At 42.7% G+C, this 19668-nt stretch overlaps 1 protein-coding gene across 1 annotated transcript in view; it reads right to left on the bottom strand.

Moving 5' to 3' along the window:
* Nucleotides 1–19668, bottom strand: part of ADGRE3 (adhesion G protein-coupled receptor E3) — a 62063-nt gene that overhangs the window by 20181 nt on the left and 22214 nt on the right. Inside the window, exons 6-7 of the mRNA XM_055539035.1 lie at nt 13150–13327; nt 7654–7770 (exon numbers count right to left, since the gene is read on the bottom strand). Of these exons, the coding sequence (XP_055395010.1) occupies nt 7654–7770; nt 13150–13327 (295 nt within the window). The remainder of the gene's footprint in view (nt 1–7653; nt 7771–13149; nt 13328–19668) is intronic.

Genomic DNA, 19668 nt, shown 5'->3' with positions numbered 1-19668 from the left:
TATATATATAATAAAGTTATAGGAGGAGAAGGGGACGACAGAGAATGAGATGGTTGGATGGCATCATTGACTCAATGGACATGAATTTGAGCAAGCTCTGGGAGTCAGTGATGGATGGGGAAGCCTGGCGTGCTGTGCAGTCCATGGGGTTTCAAAGAGTTGGGCACGACTGAGCGACTGAACTGAACTGGTATATATTATATAGTATAAACCAGATATAGATAACATATAGGGAAATCATTACCTATGTGCTTACTCGCTCTGTTGTGTCCAACTCTTTGTGACCCTCTATGGACTGTAACCCTCCAGGGTGCTCTGTCCATGGGATTTCCCAGGCAAGAATACTGGCGTGGGTTGCCATTTCCTCCTCCAAGGGCTCTTCCCCACCCTGGGATTGAACCTGTGTCCCCTGCATTGCAGGCAGATTCTTTACCTGCTGAGCCATCAGGGAAGCCCTCTATCTATCTATCTATTTATCTACTATCCACCTTTTTTTTTTTTTTCTACTGCCTACTGTGTCCAGACATTATTCTGGGGATACAGTGGGGGACAAAATAGCCTGAATTTCTCTTCTTATTGATCTTACTTTCTGGTGCAGGAAACAAACATAAACAAGCAAATAAAGGTGTTAGATAATCGTCGACTGAAGCCGCCCACCTTGGCCAGGCATGATGATAACCACTTGGGTGAGTTGTCTCACAACAGGAGGTCCCAATGAGGAACTTGGTACTACCACCTGAAAACTAACCGGGAGAATTTGGGAGGGGCCAAAAGAGGGAGGAGACAACCATCCTCCCAGAATCCTTTGCACTGGAATCCGTCTTGGCTGAGAGATGCTCAGGCCACCAGGAAGGACCCTGACTCAGACTATGGGCCAAGGGTGATGACTGACCAGAGACAACCTAGAAACTAATCGCATTACCATACAACCTGAGACAGTGAGCCATGTGGCAAAGCAGTTTTCCTGCTGCTCTCTGCCTGGGGACCACTTTCCAATAAAGTCTCTTGCTGTCCAAGCACAGGTCTCCTTGGACAATTCATTTCCAAGTGTTGGGAGCCCACTCAACAAAGGTATATATCAAAGACACCTTGCTCTGATATAGGATTAGTGCTCAATTCTATGGAGAAAATTAAGTAAAGTAGGGGACAGTGGGGCTTCCAAGGTGGCCCTAGTGGTAAAGAAGCTGCCTGCCAGTGCAGGAGATGTGGGTTTGATCCCTGGGTCAGGAAGATCCCCTGGAGGAGGACATGTCAATCTGCTCCATTATTCTTGCCTGGAAAATCCCATGAACAGAGGAGCCTGGTGGGCTACAGTCTATGGGGTTGCAAAGAGTCAGACATGATTGAAGCGACTTAGCACTCATGCCAGGGGACAGCAAGAGGTGGAGGATGCTGTTTTAGACAGTTTTCTGGCAGCAGGGTGAAAGGAAGGAGGATATCTGAGAGGAGAGTGCTCTAGGAGGAGAAAATAGCAGAGGAAAACCCCCCAGAGACATGACTGTGCCCATCAGCAAGGAGGCCAGTAGGGCTGAAGCAGAGTGAGTGAGGGGGCAGTGGGAGGAAGTGAGGGCATGGTGGGGGTTGACCTTGTAGGGCCTTGGGGAGAATTTTGCTTTTATTTTAAGCCAGTGGGAAAACTGTTGGAGGGTTTTAAGCAAGGGAATGGCATAATTTAACAGTTTGATAGGCTAAAAATATATATGCACATGATATGTTTATATTATACATTTATAATTTTATTACATATTAAGGCATGCACATAACTTACAGTAAGTCCCCTACATATAAACAAGTTCTGTTCGGAGAGCATGTTTGCAAGTCTGATTTGTTCCTAAGTCCAACAAGATTAGCCTAGCTACCCAACTAACACGATCAGCTGCATCATACTGTAATAAGTTTCTAATACTTTTCACATGAATAATACATAAAAAACAAACAGAAAATAAAAGAAACATTTTAAATCTTACAGTATAGTACCTCGAAAAGTAGAGTAGCACAGGACAATAGCTGACATGCGGGGGCTGGCATCGAGTGAACAGGCAAGAAGAGTTACTGACTGGAGGAGGGAGAGGAAGTGAGATGAGGGAGCTGAAGGATCTTCAGCAATAGGAGCTGGAGGGCGAGCTGCAGTTTCACTCCTGCCTGATACTGATGGAATGCAGGTTCCCACCTTGAAGATTTATATGTAGTGGACATTTTCTATATCAATAGTGCTATGGGCTGAATTGTGTTCCTCCCCAAAATTCATATGTTGAAGTCTTAATGGTACTTCCCAGTGTGACTGTATTCGAAGATAGGGCTTTCAAAGAGGTGATGAAGTTAAAATGAGAATGTTAGGGTTGGCCTTATCCAGCCTCCCTGGTGTCCATATAAGAGAAAATTTGGACGCATGAAAAGAGACTATGGACCCATGCACACAGAGGAAAGGCTGTATGAGGACATAGTGTGAAGATGGCCATGTTCAAGCCAAGGAGAGAGGCCTCTGGAGAGACCAATCTTGCCAACATCTTCATCTTGTATCTCTAGCCTCTATAATTGTGTGAAAATAAATTTCTATTGTTTAAGCCACCAGTCTGGTATTTTATGACAGCCTAGCATATAACATGGGCTTCCCTGGTAGCTTAGCTGGTAAAGAATCTACCTGCAATGCAGGAGACCTGGGTTCAATCCCTGGGTTGGGAAGATTCCCTGGAGGAGGGCATGGCAACTCACTCCAGTATTCTTGCCTGGAGAATTCCCATGGACAGAGGAGTCTGGAGGGCTACAGTCCATGGGGGTCACAAAGAGCACAATTTAGCGACTGAACAACAATAAGAAACAAGCTGTGTGGTTCATCCTACTGGAATAAATCCCCTAGCAGGTGTCTCTAACCAAGTTTTTCTGGCTTCTCTGGAGGGATGAGAAGTAGGAGATTCACTTCTGCTTCTCTGAGTTGATGGCAGTTTCTGTTCTTTGTTTCAGAAAGAAACAAAGGTGGGTGGTTGGAAGGCATCAGCAGGTGATCAGTCTACCTGATCTGATGCTCGGAAATTGCTTGTTTTTGAGCTGAAATATTCTGGTGTAAGAGCAAATCACAAGTAGAAAAGAAAAGAATGGTTATTGAGGTTTCCAAGGTTGACCTTTGTGGCCAGGGTTTGCTCTCTGAGATAGTTTATAGGGAGAGGAATCATGTGATTCTGTGTCTTGGGTTACCTGTGAGAGTACCAGTTCATACCTGGTGTCATGGTGTAACTTAATAGGATCCCTTCTGGTATTAAAATTATCCACCTTTTGGAGATAAATTATAAGGTTGCTTTAGACCAGAGGTTCTCAACTGCAGGCTATCCTGCCCTCTCACCTCAGCTGACACTGGGTGGTGTCCGGAGGAAGTTTTGGTTGTCACAACTGGGGAACTGCTATAGACGTCTAGTCTAAGGCCAGGGATGTTGTTCAACATCCTACTGGGCACAGGATGACTCCCTACAATGAAGAATGATCCAGTCCAAGACAGAACCCGAGGGACACAAAAATGTCCCTTTATGAGTTCGTCATGAATCCATCAATGCGTTCTTTTCTTTCTTTAGGAATGTTCAGTCCTCAACCTAGATGTGGATTTAATTCGATGACCATTTCTGTTCTCCAATTCTCTGCTGGTAAAGGACTGCACAGAGAAATAATTCATGGTTTTCACCCTGAAGGCTTGGTGGTTGTGTGTGTGTGTGGGGGAGGCGGGGTGGGGGAGGGGACATGTCGATGAACAGATGTTAACACATTAGATGCCAGGATAACGTAAGTTCAAAGTGCTGGAGGAGCACAGGAGAGGGAGAGCCTGACTCTAGTGCTGTGATGGAAATAGGCAGTCCTGGGAGGCTTCATGGAGGAGGAAAAAGTTGAGCTGGGTTGAAAGAATAAAAGTCCACCCTGTGAAGTGTTGGTTAACATTACTGGCAGAGGGACAGCCAGTGCAATGCTTCGAGATGAGACCGCAAGGGTCATTAGGAAAGATAAATAGTCTGCTGCTGGGCATGGCTATGGTGCTTCCCTGGTGGCTCAGTGGTAAAGAATCTGCCTGCCAATGCAGGAGACGCAGATTTTAACCCTGGGCCTGGAAGATCCCCTGGAGGAGGAAATGGCAACCCACTCCAGTATTCTTGCCTAGGAAATTCCATGGACAGAGGAGGCTTGTGGGCTATAGTCTATAGGGTCACAGAGTCAGACACCACTGAGCATGCACGAATGCATGGGCATGTCTATGCCAAGTGCTCCCCGAGACACATGCATTTACATTATGAGGTGTGCAGTTCCTGTAGACAATTCAGCCTAGACAGTTGTTATGGACTGAGTTCTGTTCTCCTCAAATTCATATGTTCAGTTATGGTTTTCTCAGTGTGTATGTCCAATCATGGAATTGCTGGGTCAGATGGCAGTTCTACGTTTAGTTTTTTTAAGGAACCTCCGTACTGTTCTCCAGAGTGTCTGTACCAGTGTACATTACCAAAAACAGTGTAAGAGAGTTCCCTTTTCTCCACACCCTCTCCAGCATCTGTTGTTTGCAGATTTTTTGATTATGGCCATTCTGGCCCGCGTGAGGTCATACCTCTTTGTAGATGAAACTAGAGCCTGTCATACAGAGTGAGGTAAGTCAGAAAGAGAAGACAGATATTGCATATTAAAGCATATACATGAAGTCTAGAAAAATGGTACAGATGAAAAGTTTTGCAGGGCAGGAATAGAGGCACAGAAATAGAGAATAGATGTGTGAACACAGAGTGAAGGAGAGGATGGGACAAATTGAAAGAATAGCACTGAAGCATATACATCAGCATATGTGTAACTAGTGGGAAGCTGCTGTATAGCACAGGGAGCTCAGCTCAGTGCTCTGTGATGACCAAGATGGGTGGGATGCGGGGTGGTGGGTGGGAGGCTTCAGAGGGAGGGGGCATATGTATACAGCTGGTTCATGATGTTGTACAGCAGAGACTAACACAACATTGTAAAGCAATTACATCCTGATAAAAAAATTAAAAAAAATTGTTGACTTCCTAATCCCTAGTACCCCAGAATGTGACCAAGGAACAAACTGGACTGCAGATATGTTTGGAAGCTTGCAGGCTCCCTCTTCACACTGTGAGTAATGGGGGAACCTGGTGAGCACGCAAGCATGAAATCACAGGGTTGGAATTTGGCTTCTATCTTCCTCCTGGCCCATCCTCCAGTGAAGGCAGATTCAAGTTCTCATCTTGGGGGAGGAGAGGAAGTGAGAAACTAATTGCCACATGAGACTTTCTCAGTTCAGCATGTGCTTAGTTGCCTGCATTTTATCATCTTTTCTTTGGAACTTTGGGCGATAGCACAGACCAGCTGTCTGTACAGACCCCACATTCATGTAATTGGATTTTAAGGCCCTCATTTATTGTGCTACAGCAATTGTAACATATGGCAGTTATAACAGAAGTCTTCCTGCCAAATGAAAAAAAATATTGGAGGTGTTCATGCAGGCAACCCAAAGTTTGGTTTCTCTTGAAAAATCAGACAGTCTGGCAATGCTGGGAGAGTTAATAGTAACAATTTCTCTTTCTACACAGGCTGTAGCAGATGCTGTAGGCAGCATAGCTTTATTCCTTTGGCACTTCTGTTTTTTTTTTTTTTTTTTTTTAACATGCTGATGGATTCTACTGCAAGCAGCTGCGACTCTCTGTCTGGGAGCTTTCCCTGGAGTGAACATGTTTGATCTGTACACAGGGCAGGCTGTAAAAGCTTAGACATTCACTTCTGCCTGCAACCCCCAGAAGGGCTCTTAACCAGTGATGGATCAGAGCAGGTGGATAAAGAGCTCAGCTCAGCTCCCTCTCCCTGTTATTATTATTTTAGTTTTGGAATTCGGGATCTTCATTGCAGCATGTGAGATCTAGTTCCATGACTAGGTATCGAACCCAGGTCTCCTGCATTAGTAGTGCAGAGTTGTAGCCACTGGGCCACAAGGGAAGCCCCCTTTATTATAAAAAAATTTTTTTTTTGGACCATGTCGAGTGGCATGTGGGATCTTAGTTCCCCGACCAGGGACTGAACCCCTGCCCCCTGCATTGGAAGTGCAGAATCTTAACCACTGGACCGCCAGGGAAGTCCTCTGGCTACTTCTCTTTGAATGGGGTAACTTAGTGGGATTGAACCCCAGTCACCACCAGCAGTAACCTGCTCACTAACATAATAATCCCTGTATGGGCTGCCCTCTCTTCCTTGTCTCACTTCCTGTTTTCCCTGTTGGGATGATTAATTTTATGTGTCAACTTGGATAGGCTTTAGGACCCAGATATTTGGTCAAAGACCAGTCTGGATATTGCTGTGAGGATATTTTTAGATGAGATTAAATTTAAATCAGTAGATTTTGAATAAAGCAGATTACAGTTCCTAATGTTGGTGGGCCTCATCTAATCAGTGGAAGGTGTTAAGAAAAAGACTGAGCTCCCCCTGAGGAAGAGACTGCCTTTGGACTCAGAAAGAAACAGCTTTTCCCTGGGTCTTTCAGCTTGCTGGCTAGATTTTAGATTTGCTGCCCTCCACAATCGCATGAGCGAAATTCTTCTTAAATCTCTCTCTGTCCCTGCCCATCTCTCTCTATCTCTGTTTCTCTTTCTCTACATATACACAGCCTATTGGTTCTGTTTCTCTGGAGAATCCCAATTAATACACTTACTGATTCTTTCTGGGATCATCTCCCATATAAAATCATCACTCTTGTTCCCCTTACACTTATCCATGCACTACTTCTAAGGGAACCCAAACTGAGAACCAGATAGAACAACCTCTAAATTACAAAGAAGTCTCTCTTTCATGCTGAAGAACAAAAACCCTCCATTTTAGGTAGGAATATGTCTTTTCTGTAATTAAAAAAAAATTTTTTTTTTAAGGAAAGACTCAAGTGAAATGGAGCAGAACCCTATAGTTCTTGTTTCCCAAGTCCTCAGCCCACCTTTTGTCTGTGGGAAAACTTTAGCCAAAAGTTAGTTCAATCAGAGAAGTGAGAACATAAAGAAACAAAGGAATATAGTTAAAGGAGATCAAATGATAATAGTTTAGTCAGTAAGCAAAGTCAAGGACCTTTAGTTCCTTCTCAAGGGCTATAGGTAATATTCTGAGCCATATCCTTTGAGCTGTCTTATAGATAGAGACCCCCACCAGGTGGAGAAATTAACTACATGATTACCAGACTGTAGCCATGACTTAAACTGTTGCTGTTCCAAGAACTGGCCTCAAGGAAATGGAAACAAACCAACCCTGGAACCAAGACTAACTGTGCTTAGAACGGACCACCAGTGACCAATTTCAAGATGACTGTCTGAGCTACTGTGCTGTTTCTGCATGTAGCCCTCTCTCTCTGTCTATAAAAGCTCTAGCCCCCGGGTTGTTGGGGTGGGGGCTGTTGGCCTTTGGACAGGTTTGGATGCTAGTGACCCTCCTCCCTGGTCACTAGCATCCAAAATAAAGCAAACTTTCCTTTCCACTAACCTAGCCTCTTTAATGACTTTTGAGCAGCAAGTAGCTGGACCTGGGTTCAGTAACATTAGGGTAACAGACCCATTAGAGAGAAGCCTTCTGGGGACATTTTCCTCACTACTCACACAGTGATGCTGCTCTGCATGTCTTAGGGATTCTGAAAGCAGCCACCCCATGTACCTTGTATGTTTCTCTGGATGACATCATTGCAATGGATTTCCATGGAGTTCACTTGGGCGTTCAAGCTTAAGATGACTCCCTTGGAGCAGTTGTCTGTAACAACTTGAGTTTCAACAGCTGGTAAGAAAAACAAAGGGCAAACTTGCCATTATTATAAGTTTTAAAAATGTGCGTAGTTACATGAACAGCTTAACTTTACTGAGGGTGTATAATGTGCCAGGCACTGGGCTAAGAGCCTTACATTGATACATTGCCATCTTATAGCAGCCTCATGTAACACAATGAAGGACCTGTCAGAAAAGCAAACTGAAATTCAGAATTTAGGTAGGACTCTAACTCCTGTATACTTGCTGAGAAAATCTCATGACAGAGGAGCCTGGCAGGCTCCATGGGGGTGGCAAAGAATAGGAACTTAATAAACTCTGTGTTCTTTTTTTAAAGACTTCTTTTTTACTGTGGACCATTTTAAAATTCTTTATTGAATTTATTACACTATTGATTCTGTTTTTTATGTTTTTGTTTTTTGGCTGAGAGGCATGTAATATCTTAGTTTCCTGACCAGGGATTGAACCCACAGCCCCTGCATTGGAAGGTGAAGTCTTAACCACTGGACTGCCAAGAACGTCCCCTGAAACTGTATTCTTTTTTTTTTTTTTTTTTTTTTAAGATTTTAAATTTTATTTTATTTTTAAACTTTACATAATCCGCCACAGGTATACATGTGTTCCCCATCCTGAACCCTCCTCCCTCCTCCCTTCCCATTCCATCCCTCAGGTGTGATTTAAAAAGCAAGAGAAACACAAATGATATTAGAAATATCAACTGAAGTGTAGCCACAGACTCTGCTGCTGCTGCTGCTAATTCACTTCAGTTGTGTTCAACTCTGTGCAACCCCATAGATGGCAGCCCACCAGGCTCCCCCGTCCCTGGGATTCTCCAGGTAAGAACACTGGAGTGGGCTGCCATTTCCTTCTCCAATGCATGAAAGTGAAAAGTAAAAGTGAAGCTGCTCAGTCGTGTCCGACTCTTCACGACCCCATGGACTGCAGCCCACCTGGCTCCTCCATTCATGGGATTTTCCAGGCAAGAGTACTGGAGTGGGGTGCCATTGCCTTCTCCGACTGAAACTGTATTCTTAATTAACATTCTTTAGCACATTGTCTTTGAAGCAATGATTCTGTTTCTAGGAATATATTCTTGGAAAACAATAATGACTAAGAGGGCAGAATTGGCTACGAGAAAGTCCATGGCAGTAAAGATGATAAAGGTGAAATGACCTAAAATTTAAGAAGAAATTGGTTAAATAATTTACGGTTTATCTCTGTAATGGGGAACCATGCTTCCAGTAAAAACGAAGTCACAGAATAACAAACCATAAGTTCATGAAAATATTTATCTTAAAAAGTAGAAGATATGAGACTGGTCGTGAGTTGGAAATTATTGAAGGTAGGTGAGGGGTGCAGTAGTCTTATTATGTCTCCTTTTGAGTGTGTTAAAAAAAGTTAAAGAAAGCAATTATAAAGAGCGGAAAGGTATGGCAATTGCCAGCCTCGGTTCTAAGTGCGCTGAGTGCAGCATCACGATCTCGTTTTGCAGGTGAGGTGATGAAAGCTCACTGAGGAAAGGGCGCTTTATATCATTAAACAATGGGGGGGCTGCCCTGGTAGCCCAGTGGTTAAGGCTGCACCCTTCCAATGCAGGGGCTGCAGGTTTGACCCCTGGTCAGGGAGCTAACATCCCACATGACTCCTGGCTTGGCCAAAAACCAAACCAAACCAAAAAATCAATTAGGAATTGGCCAAATCAGAAAATAAAAGAATTACTTGTAACGTGGTTTAATTTTAAATAAAAGTGTTCAGATTCTGGTTTCCTGAGAAGTTTAGGTACTGGATTTTATCTTATTAAAGACTATAAAACATGATTATTTTTATGAAGTATTTTATCATGAAAGTTGGTAAAATGAAATGATTAGTTAGGCACACACAAATACATTAGCATCTCTGAGCTGAATACTAATAAAAAGCACAGTAAACAGCATTTCTGGAGGCCAATATAGCGATATGTATCAAAAGTTCATAGAATGCTTTCTTTCTTTTGATCTAACAATTCCTCTTCTATGAATTTATCCTAAGAAAACATTTAACGAATAGATACAGATAAAACTTTAATGGTCTTTGTCACAGGGTTGTTTTGTAACTACCCACATTTCTCAGAATAGGGAAATAAATTATCGTGTAAATAAATTATATGTACAATGCAACTATATAAACCATTGAAGACAATAACATAGCTGATGATATATATGACGTACATGGAAAGATGTTAGTCATGTAATGAGTGAGAAAGCAATTTGGCATGCATATGTAAGCGTAACATACATAACAAATACGTGTCTTTTCATCAGACATGTACCTACATGGGTATTGGATTGGAGCACTGAATTCTGGGCAGATTTGGCCGGTCTCAGTTTAGTTTCGTGTATGTGTTTTTTCCTAATTAAAAATTTAATACTTGGCTTTGCTATGGTATTTTATTTTTTATTTTCAAAAACAAAAATTAAATATATTTAAGGTGTCCAATATGAAGACTTGACACATGTGTGCATGTGTGTGTGTGCTCAGTTGCTCAGTTGTGTCTGACACATATATACATAGTTAAATGATTACTGCAGTCAAGCTAACTGACATATCTGCAGCACATGGATATATAATGACTACGTATGACAGGTATAATAAAACTTTTTTGGGGGGATGGCTATGCCACGTGGCTCATGGGATCTTAGTTCCCCAACCAGTAACTGAACCCAGATCCAAGGCAGTGAAAGTGCTGAGCATCAACCACTGGACAGCTAGGGGATTCCTTAATAAAATTATTTCTGTTTTAGAAAGAATTCAGCATGTTTGTTTCACTGTTGCCAGAGCTCTGCTAGCAAAAGTGAAAGTCACTCAGTCATGTCCAACTATTTGTGACCCCATAGCCTATAGTTCCCCAGGGTCCTCTGTCCATGGAATTCTCCATGCAAGAATGCTGAAATGGGTTGCCATTCCCTTCTCCATGGGGTCTTCTGGACCTAGGAATTGAACCTGAGTCTCAGGCAGATTCTTTACTATCTGAATCACCAGAGAGTTGAGCAGCAAATTGAGGCCATGAGTCCAAATGACCATGACCCGAAGAGGTCTTTAAATAAAAGTTTGCTTTCAGTTCCTTAAAAAAAAGTATTTATATTTAAAAAATATGTAGTAAGATGTCCCTTCTGGGGTGGTTTAAGTCACATCACCGTGACATGTGCTGTTAGGTTCCGTGAGCACTGAATCATTTAAAAAAAAAAAAAAACTACCTTTAAGCCAGAATCCTAGACTCAGGATTAGAAACCATTGACAATTTTTGTTTATTCATGTATTTATTTGGGCTTCCCAGGTGGCACTGGTGGTAAAGAACCCACCTGCCATGAGAGATGTGGATTTGATCCCTGGGTTGGGAAATTCCCCTGGAGGAGGGCATGGCAACCCACTCCAGTATTCTTGCCTGGAGAATCCCATGGACAGAGGAGCCTGGAGGGCTACAGTCCATAGGGTGACAAAGAGTCAGACATGACTGAAGTGACTTAGCATGCAGGTATTTATTTAATTCTAAATATTATCACAACAAACTGTGGAAAACTCTCCAAGAGTTGGGAATACCAGACCACCTGACCTGCGCCCTGAGAAACCTGTATGCAGGTCAAGAAGCAACGGTTAGAACTGGACATGGAACAACTGACTGGTTCCAAATTGGGAAAGGAGTATGACAAGGCTGTATATTGTCACCCTGCTTATATAACTTATATGCAGAGGACCTCATGAGAAATGCTGGGCTGGGTGAAGCACAAACTGGAATCATGATTGCCAGGAGAAATATCAATAACCTCAGATATGCAGATGACACCACCCTTATGGCAGAAACTGAAGAGGAACTAAAGAGCCTCTTGATGAAAGTGAAAGAGGAGAGTGAAAACACTGGCTTAAAACTCAGCATTCAAAAAACTAAGATCATGGCATCCAGTCCCATCAGTTCAGTTCAGTTCAGTTCAGTTGCTCAATTGTGTCTGACTCTTTGGGACCCCATGGATTGCAGCATGCCACTCCCATCCCCTCATGGTAAATAGATGGGGAAACAATAGAAAGAGTGACAGACTAATTTTCTTGGGCTCCAAAATCACTGCAGATGGTGACTTCACCCATGAAATTAGAAGACGCTTGCTCCTTGGAAGAAAAGCTATGACAAATCTAGACAGCATATTAAAAAGCAGAGACATTATTTTGCCAACAAAGGTCCACCTAGTCAAAGCTATGGCTTTTCCAGTAGTCATGTATAGATGTGAGTGTGGACCTTAAAGAAAGTTGATTGCCGAAGAACTGATGCTTTTGAACTGTGGTGTTGGAGAAGACTCTCGAGAGTCCCTTAGACTGCAAGAAGATCAAACCAATAAGTCCTAAAGGAAATCAATCCTGAATATTCCTTGGAAGGACTGATGCTGAAGCTGAAGCTCAAATATTTTGGTCACCTGATTAAAACAGCTGACTCATAAGAAAAGACCCAGAGACTGGGAAAGATTTGAAGGCAGAAGGAGAAGGGGATGACAGAGGATGAGATGGTTCAATGGATTTCATTACTGACTCAATGGACATGAGTTTGAGCAAGCTCTGGGAGACGTTGAAGGACAGGGAAGCCTGGCATGCTGCTGTCCATGGGGTTGCAAAAACTAGGACATGACTGAGTGACTGAACAACAACAAAACATCATTTTTATTTAAAAAATTTTTTGGTCACACCAGGAGGCTTGTGGAATATTAGTTCCCGGACTTGCTCAGACCTCAGCAGTGAAAATGCCAAGTCCTAACCACTGGACCACTAGGGAATTCCCCCATTGGCAATTTTTAAAAATAGCTCTATGCAGGTGTAATTGATGTACAGCAAATCTCACATATTAAAGTGTACAACTGGATGGGTTTCATCGCATGTGTACCTCTGTAAAACCACCACCACAGTCAAGGTAGACAACATTTCTGTTACCACCAACAATTTATCCAGATTTTCTCACATCCCTTTTCCATCCCTTCATTGACTCTACCCTCTGTGTCACTAGAGATTAGTTTGCATTTTCTAGAATTTTATATAAATGGATGTGTTCATGTGCGTTCAGTCATTTCGGTCATGTCCGACTCTTGGTGATCCTAAGAACTGTAGCCCCCCAGGCTCCTCTGTCCATGGGGATTCTCCAGGCAAGAATATTGGAGTGGGTTGCCATACCCGCCTCCAGGGGATCTTCTCGACTCAGGGATTGAACCCATGTCTCTTATGTCTCCTGCATTGGCAGGCGGGTTCTTTACCACTAGTGCCACCTGGGAAGCCCTATAAATGGGACAAACAAAGTCCTTATTTACTTCTCTCATTGCTTAACGCGGACCCCAGTTAGTAACCACCCCACTGTGTGTCTCAGGTTTTACTGTCTTCTTACCCACGGTGTTGTATTGGACTTTCTGGATTTTCTGGTCTGGGGCTTTCAAGGCAGTTTTTAGAACATCTGATTCCGTTTTCTGGAGAAAGGCTGTGACCGTGGATGTGACGTTTCTCCCCGCTCCCAATACGGTCTTATCGGTGAGATGAGATTCGATATTCTCAACAACCAATTGCATCTTTGAAGAGAGAAAGAATTAAGAAAAAATCCAATCGATAGGTTCCACATCCCAAGGGTCAGAAGAAAACCCAAGAAAGAAGGCGGTGGGGTCAGACGACTGGTTCAAATACTGACTCCACCTCTCACTGGCTGAGCAACCTTGGGAAAGTCACTCAGTCACTCTGTGCTTCAGGTTCTCCATTTAGGATGAGGATGGTACTAAGACCCCATAAAGTTTGGGGGAAGATTAAATGAATGAAGAGACATTTTATTTTTAGAACAGTGTTAGCCTGGTAAACACCACAGAAACGTTAGTTGCTCAGTTGTGTCTGACTCTTTGCGACCCATGAACTGTAGCCCACAAGGATCCTCTGTCCATGGGATTCTCCAAACAAGAATACTGGCGTGGGTTGCCATTTCCTTCTTCAGGGGATCTTCCTGACCCAGGGATTGAACCTGGGTCTCTTGCATTGCAGGCAGATTCTTTACCACTGAGCCACCAGGGAAGCTCAAACATCATTTAAGTGGTAGTTACTGTGAGCATCTTTCACCAACAGGGAAGTGGTAAGATTTCTAGAAATAGACCAGTGGTTCTCAACTGGGGGCAATGTTCATTCCCCAGATGGGAAGACATTTGGATTGTCACCACTGCGGAGTGCTATTTCTACTGATAATTAGGCCAGATATGTTACTCAACATCGTATAATGCATGTGACAGCCCCCACAGCAAAGAATGACCCAGTCTCAAATGTCAATAGGGCCAAAGTTGAGAAATCATTTAGTAGTATCATAGCTCAGAAGGAACTCTAACTGGCCTTTTTGTATCAAGAAATGTATTGCTTTTTAAAAGCTATATTAAACTCATTTTATCTATCTATCCATCTTACTGATTTACTGAAGTATAGTTGATTTACAATACTATATTAGTTTCAGCCATACAATATAGTGGTTCTATGAAAAATAGCAAAAAAGATGGGCCAGTGGCTGAAGAAGACTGAAGGGTCAAGGTGAAGTTTTAAAACTGTTGTTATAGAAAACAAATTCATGGTTACCATAGAGAGAAAGGGCAAGGAGGGATTAATTAGAAATTTGGGATTAACAGATACACATTACTATATATAAAATAGGTAAACAACAGAGACCTACAGTATAGCACAGGAATGTATATTCTCATATCTTGTAATAAATTATAATGGAAAAAATCTGAAAAAGATTATACATAACTGAATCACTTTGCTGTACACCTGAAAGAGTAAAATAACTGTACGTCAAATTGCGAGAGTATCACTGACATATATACACTACCCCGTGTAAAATAGATGGCTAGTGGGAAGCTGCTGTGTAGCACAGGGAGCTCAGCTTGGTGCCCTGTGATGACCCAGAGGGGTTGGATGGGGGTGGTATGAGGGAAGCTCAAAAGGGAAGGGATATACGTATACTCATAGCTGATTCACGCTGTTGTACAGCAGAAACTAACACTACATTGTAAAGCAATTACACTCTAATTAAAAAAAAACTATTCTTCAATAAAAATTGTAGTATATGTGATTTGAAAAATTATTATTTTGATCTCTACATGCTTTTACTCAAAGTATAGTCCTCAGATAAGCAGTATCAGCATCACATGGGAGCTTATTAGGAATTCAGACTCTTAGGTCCCGGTCCACATATTCTGAATCCAAACCTGCACTTTAACAGGCTTCTAAGGGATTTGTGGTATGTTAAAGTACTAGGGTGGAGAAGGCAATGGCACCCACTCCAGTACTCTTGCCTGGAAAATCCCATGGATGGAGGAGCCTGGAGGGCTGCAGTCCATGGGGTCGCTAGGAGTCGGACATGACCAAGCGACTTCACTTTCACTTTTCCCTTTCATGCGTTGGAGAAGGAAATGGCAACCCACTCCAGTATTCTCGCCTTGAGAATCCCAGGGATGGGGGAGCCTGGTGGGCTGCTGTCTATGAGGTCGTACAGAGTCGGACACGACTGAGCGACTTAGCAGCAGCAGCAGCAGCAAAGTACTAGGGGACTTTCCTGGTGGTAGGAATGCAGGAGACCCCAATTTGATTCCTGGGTGGGGAAGATCCCCTTGAGATGATTGACTACCCTTTCCTGTATTCATAGGCTTCCCTAGTGGTTCAGACGGTAAACAATCTGCCTGTAATGTGGGATACCTGGGTTTGATCCCTGGGTTGGGAAGATCCCCTGGAGGAGGGCATGGCAACCCACTCCAGTATTCTTGCCTGGAGAATCCCCATGGACTGAGGAGCCTGGCAGGCTACAGTCCATGGGGTTGCAAAGAGTCAGACATGACTGAATTACTAAGCACAGCACACAAAGTACTAGACAGTAAGTCCCATTGGGATAGGAATTTTGTCTTCACGGCTATTTCCTAGCACCTAGAACAGTCCATGATGAATAGTGCTATGTGGCTTCAGTCGTTTCTGACTCTTTGCGACTCTATGGACTACAGCCCACCAGGCTCCTCTGTCCATGGGATTCTCCAGGCAAGAATATTACAGTGGGTTGCCATGCCCTCCTCCAGGGGATTTTCCTGACCCAGGGATTGAACCAGCATCTCCTGTCTCTCCTGCATTGCAGGCGGATTCTTTACCACTGTGCCACCTGGGAAGCCCCTTTGGTGAATAGCAGGGGCTCAGTAAGTGTTCATGGGTTAAATGAATGTTTTTAATAGGAAAATATCATGCTAAAGAGTTATAAGCAGAGTAATATGCAAAGAAGGATTGGAGGGATTTTCAGAATCAGGTTCAAATAAGCCTTTTTAATGGTCTACTCTTTCAGTCTAACCAGTGTTGGTGGAAATTCTGAGCTGAGTTTTCTAGTGAAAGGGCAGCCGCCTCCTCAGCCACACCTGATGTAAAACGCCTCTCTCTCTTCTAAACGGCAGCAGAAGTCTTCTTGGTTTAAACTCATTTGTACAGAGTAGGTGCCAGAGTATTGGGTCGTCAGAATTGCTGTTTTAGTGTCTGATCTAACGTGATGACTTTGTACCTGTCTTTCTTTGGCAATGCATTTTGTTTTTTTGAAGTGAAATTCACGTAAAATAAAATACATCCTTTTTTTAAAGTAGTTTTTTTTTTTTTTTTTTTGCCACATAGGATGTGGGATCTTAGTTCTCCAACCAGGGATCAAACCCACACCCCCTGCAGTTGGAAGCATGGAGTCCTAACCACTGGACCACCAGGGAAGTTCCTCATCCTTTTAAAGTATACAAGTCAGTAATAATTTAGAATGTCCATAATGTTGTATAACATTTCCATCATTTCCAAATAAAACCCATTAAACAGTTACTTCCCATTCTCCACTCCCCCAGCCTCTGGAAAGCACAAATCTGCTTTCTGTTTCCCTGGATTTGCCTATTTTGGACATTTTATGTAAGTTATGTAAGTGGAATCATATACGGTGTAATCTTTTGTGTCTGACTTCTTTCACCGAGCATAATGTTTTTGAGATTCATTCATATTGTACTGGGAATCAGAACTTCATTTTTTATGGCTGAATAATATTCCACTGTATAGGTATACCACATTTTATTCATCCTGTCATCAATTAGTGGACATTTGGGCTGTTTCTGTCTTTTGGCTATTGTGAATAGGACTGTCAAGAGCATAGTTGTACAAGTATATATTTGGGTCCCTCTCTCTCTCTCTTTTTTTAAAAATTTATTTTATTGAAGTAGAGTTGATTTACAGTGTTGTATTAATTTCTGCTGTACAGCAAAGTGATTCAGCATACACATTTTCATATTTTTTTCTTCATCACAGGATATTGAATGTAGCTTCCTGTGCTATAAGTAGGACCTTGTTGTTTATCTGGTCTATATATAATAGTTCACATCTGCTAATCCCAAACTCCCAATCCAATCCTCCCTGACCTCTCCCTCCTTGGCAATTACAAGTCTGTTCTCTATGTCTGTGAGCCTGTTTCTGTTTTGTAACTAAGTTCATTTGTGTCATATTTTAGATTTCACATACACAACATTGTATGGCATGTGTCTTTCACTTTCTGACTTACTTAGTATGATAATCTCGAGGTTCATCCATGTTGCTGCAAATGACATTATTTCAACCTTTGTTATGCCTGAATAATATCTCATTGGGCTTCCCAGGTGGTGCTAGTGGTAAAGAACCTGCTTACTAATGCAAGAGACATAAAAGACGAGGATTTAGTCCCTGGGTTGGGAAGATCCCCTGGAGGAGGGCATGGCAACCCATTCCAGTATTCTTGCCTGGAGAATCCCATGGACAGAGGAGCCTGGCAGGCTACAGTCCACTGAGTCACACAGAGTCGGACACAACTAAAGTGACTTAGTAATAGTCCATCATATACACGTACCACATCTTCTTTATCTATTCATCTGTCAATGGACATTTAGGTTGTTACCATGTCTTGGCTATTGTGAACAGTTCTGGTATGAATATAGGGATGCATGTATCTTTTTGAATTCTACTTTTGTCCAGGTATATGTTTGGGTCCCTGCTTTCAATTCTCTTGGGTATATTCCTAGAAGTAGAATTGTAGAAAGTGAAAGAAAGTGAAGTCGCTCAGTCGTATCTGACTCTATGCGACCCCATGGACTATAGGAGCCCACCAGGCTCCTCCGTCCATGGGATTTTCCAAGCAAGAATACTAGAGCGGGCTGCAGTTTCCTTCTCCAGGGGATCTTCCCGACCCAGGGATAGAACCTGGGTCTCCTGTATTGCAGACAGACGCTTTACCATCTGAGCCACCAGGGAAGCTCAGATAATTGTAGAGTCACCTGATAATTTTATGTTTAATTTTTTGAGGAACCTGACAGTGACTTTTATAACGAAATAAATATTACTTTTGATAACACGATTATTTGTTCATTACTGCAATGAACAGATGTTGAACTCCCAAGGCTGACTTGGTCTGATTCCCCTCCTCAAGAAGCTCCCTGTCTAGTGAGTGAGAGCACACCACTTAAATGTCATCAGTCTGGACGAGATAACAATAGATAACGTGGATGCAATGTGTACTCTGGACTCAGCACTGTGCTGAATACTATACATGTATTATCTCATTTAACCTGCTCATTATCCAAGGGTGCCATCACCACCCTCATCTTAAAGATGAGTAAATTGCTCTTAAAAAGTGTGATGGTTAATTTTATGTGTCAGCTAGACTGAGTCATGGGTTACCTAGATGTTTGGCCAAGCGTCATTCTGGGTCTGACATGAAATTAACATCTGAATGGATGGAGGAAGTAAGGCGGCTTGCCCTTCCTAATGTGGTTGGGGCTCATCCAGTCAGTTTGGAGGTCTGATTAGAACAAGAAGTCTGAGTAAGGGGGAATTTCCTCCTGCCTGACTGCCTGTGCCAGCCTTGAGCTGGGACATTGCTTTTTAGCTTTATTTTTTAAAAAAATATTTATTTTAATTGGACATTAATTTTTAAATTTTATTGGAGTGTGATTGCTTTAGAATGTTGTTAGTTGCTGCTGTGCAATGAAGTGAATCAGCTATTTCTAACATATATCCTTTCCTTCTTGAACCTCCCTCCGCCCACCCAACCTACCTGTAGGTTATCACAGAGCACCAAGCTGAGCTCCCTGTGCTGTACAGCAACTTCCCACTAGCTATCTATTTTACACATGGTAGTGTATTTATGCCAAACCTAATCTCCCAATTCATCCCACCCACCCCTTACCCCACTATGTCTGAACGTCTGTTCTCTACATTTGTGTCTCTATTCCTGCCCTGCAAATAGATTCATCGGTATCATTTTGTTTTTAAGATTCCACATATAATACATGAATATTTGTTTTGCTCTTTCTGACTTACTTCACTCTGTATGACTCTTTAAGCCCATCTGCATCTCTACAAAGACCCAATTTTGGGACATTGTTGTTTTCCTTCAAACTCACACTGAAACATCAGCTCTTCCTGGGTTGGTCTCAGATCTCTGGATTCAAATTGGAACTACATCATCAACTCTTCTGGGTCTCCAGCTTGTTGACTGCAGATTTTGGGACCTGTCAGCTAATTCTTTATAACAGCTCTCTTTATAGCTTATCTCCTATTGGTTCTGTTTCTCTGGAGAACCCTAATGCTGTGAGGTCATCATCTTGCCCAAGTCACTTGCCACTGCGGTATTAGGATTTGAAATCCCTACCATAAGAGCATAGTCTGGTGGGGACTTCCCTGGTGGTCCAGTGGCTAAGACTCTGCTCACCCAGTGCAGGGGGTCTGGGTTTGATCCTTGATTAGGGAACTAGATCGCACACGCTGCAACTAAGAGTTCTCTCAACTAAGACTTCACACACCACCACTAAAGATCCTAGCGGCCGCAACTAAGACCCGGTGTGTGTGTGCTCAGCTG

This window comes from Bubalus kerabau, chromosome 1 (genome assembly GCF_029407905.1).
Source record: "Bubalus kerabau isolate K-KA32 ecotype Philippines breed swamp buffalo chromosome 1, PCC_UOA_SB_1v2, whole genome shotgun sequence".
NCBI classification, from domain to species: domain Eukaryota; kingdom Metazoa; phylum Chordata; class Mammalia; order Artiodactyla; family Bovidae; genus Bubalus; species Bubalus kerabau.
Note: the sequence above shows the minus strand (reverse complement) of the source record. Positions and strands in the feature narration are given on the sequence as shown.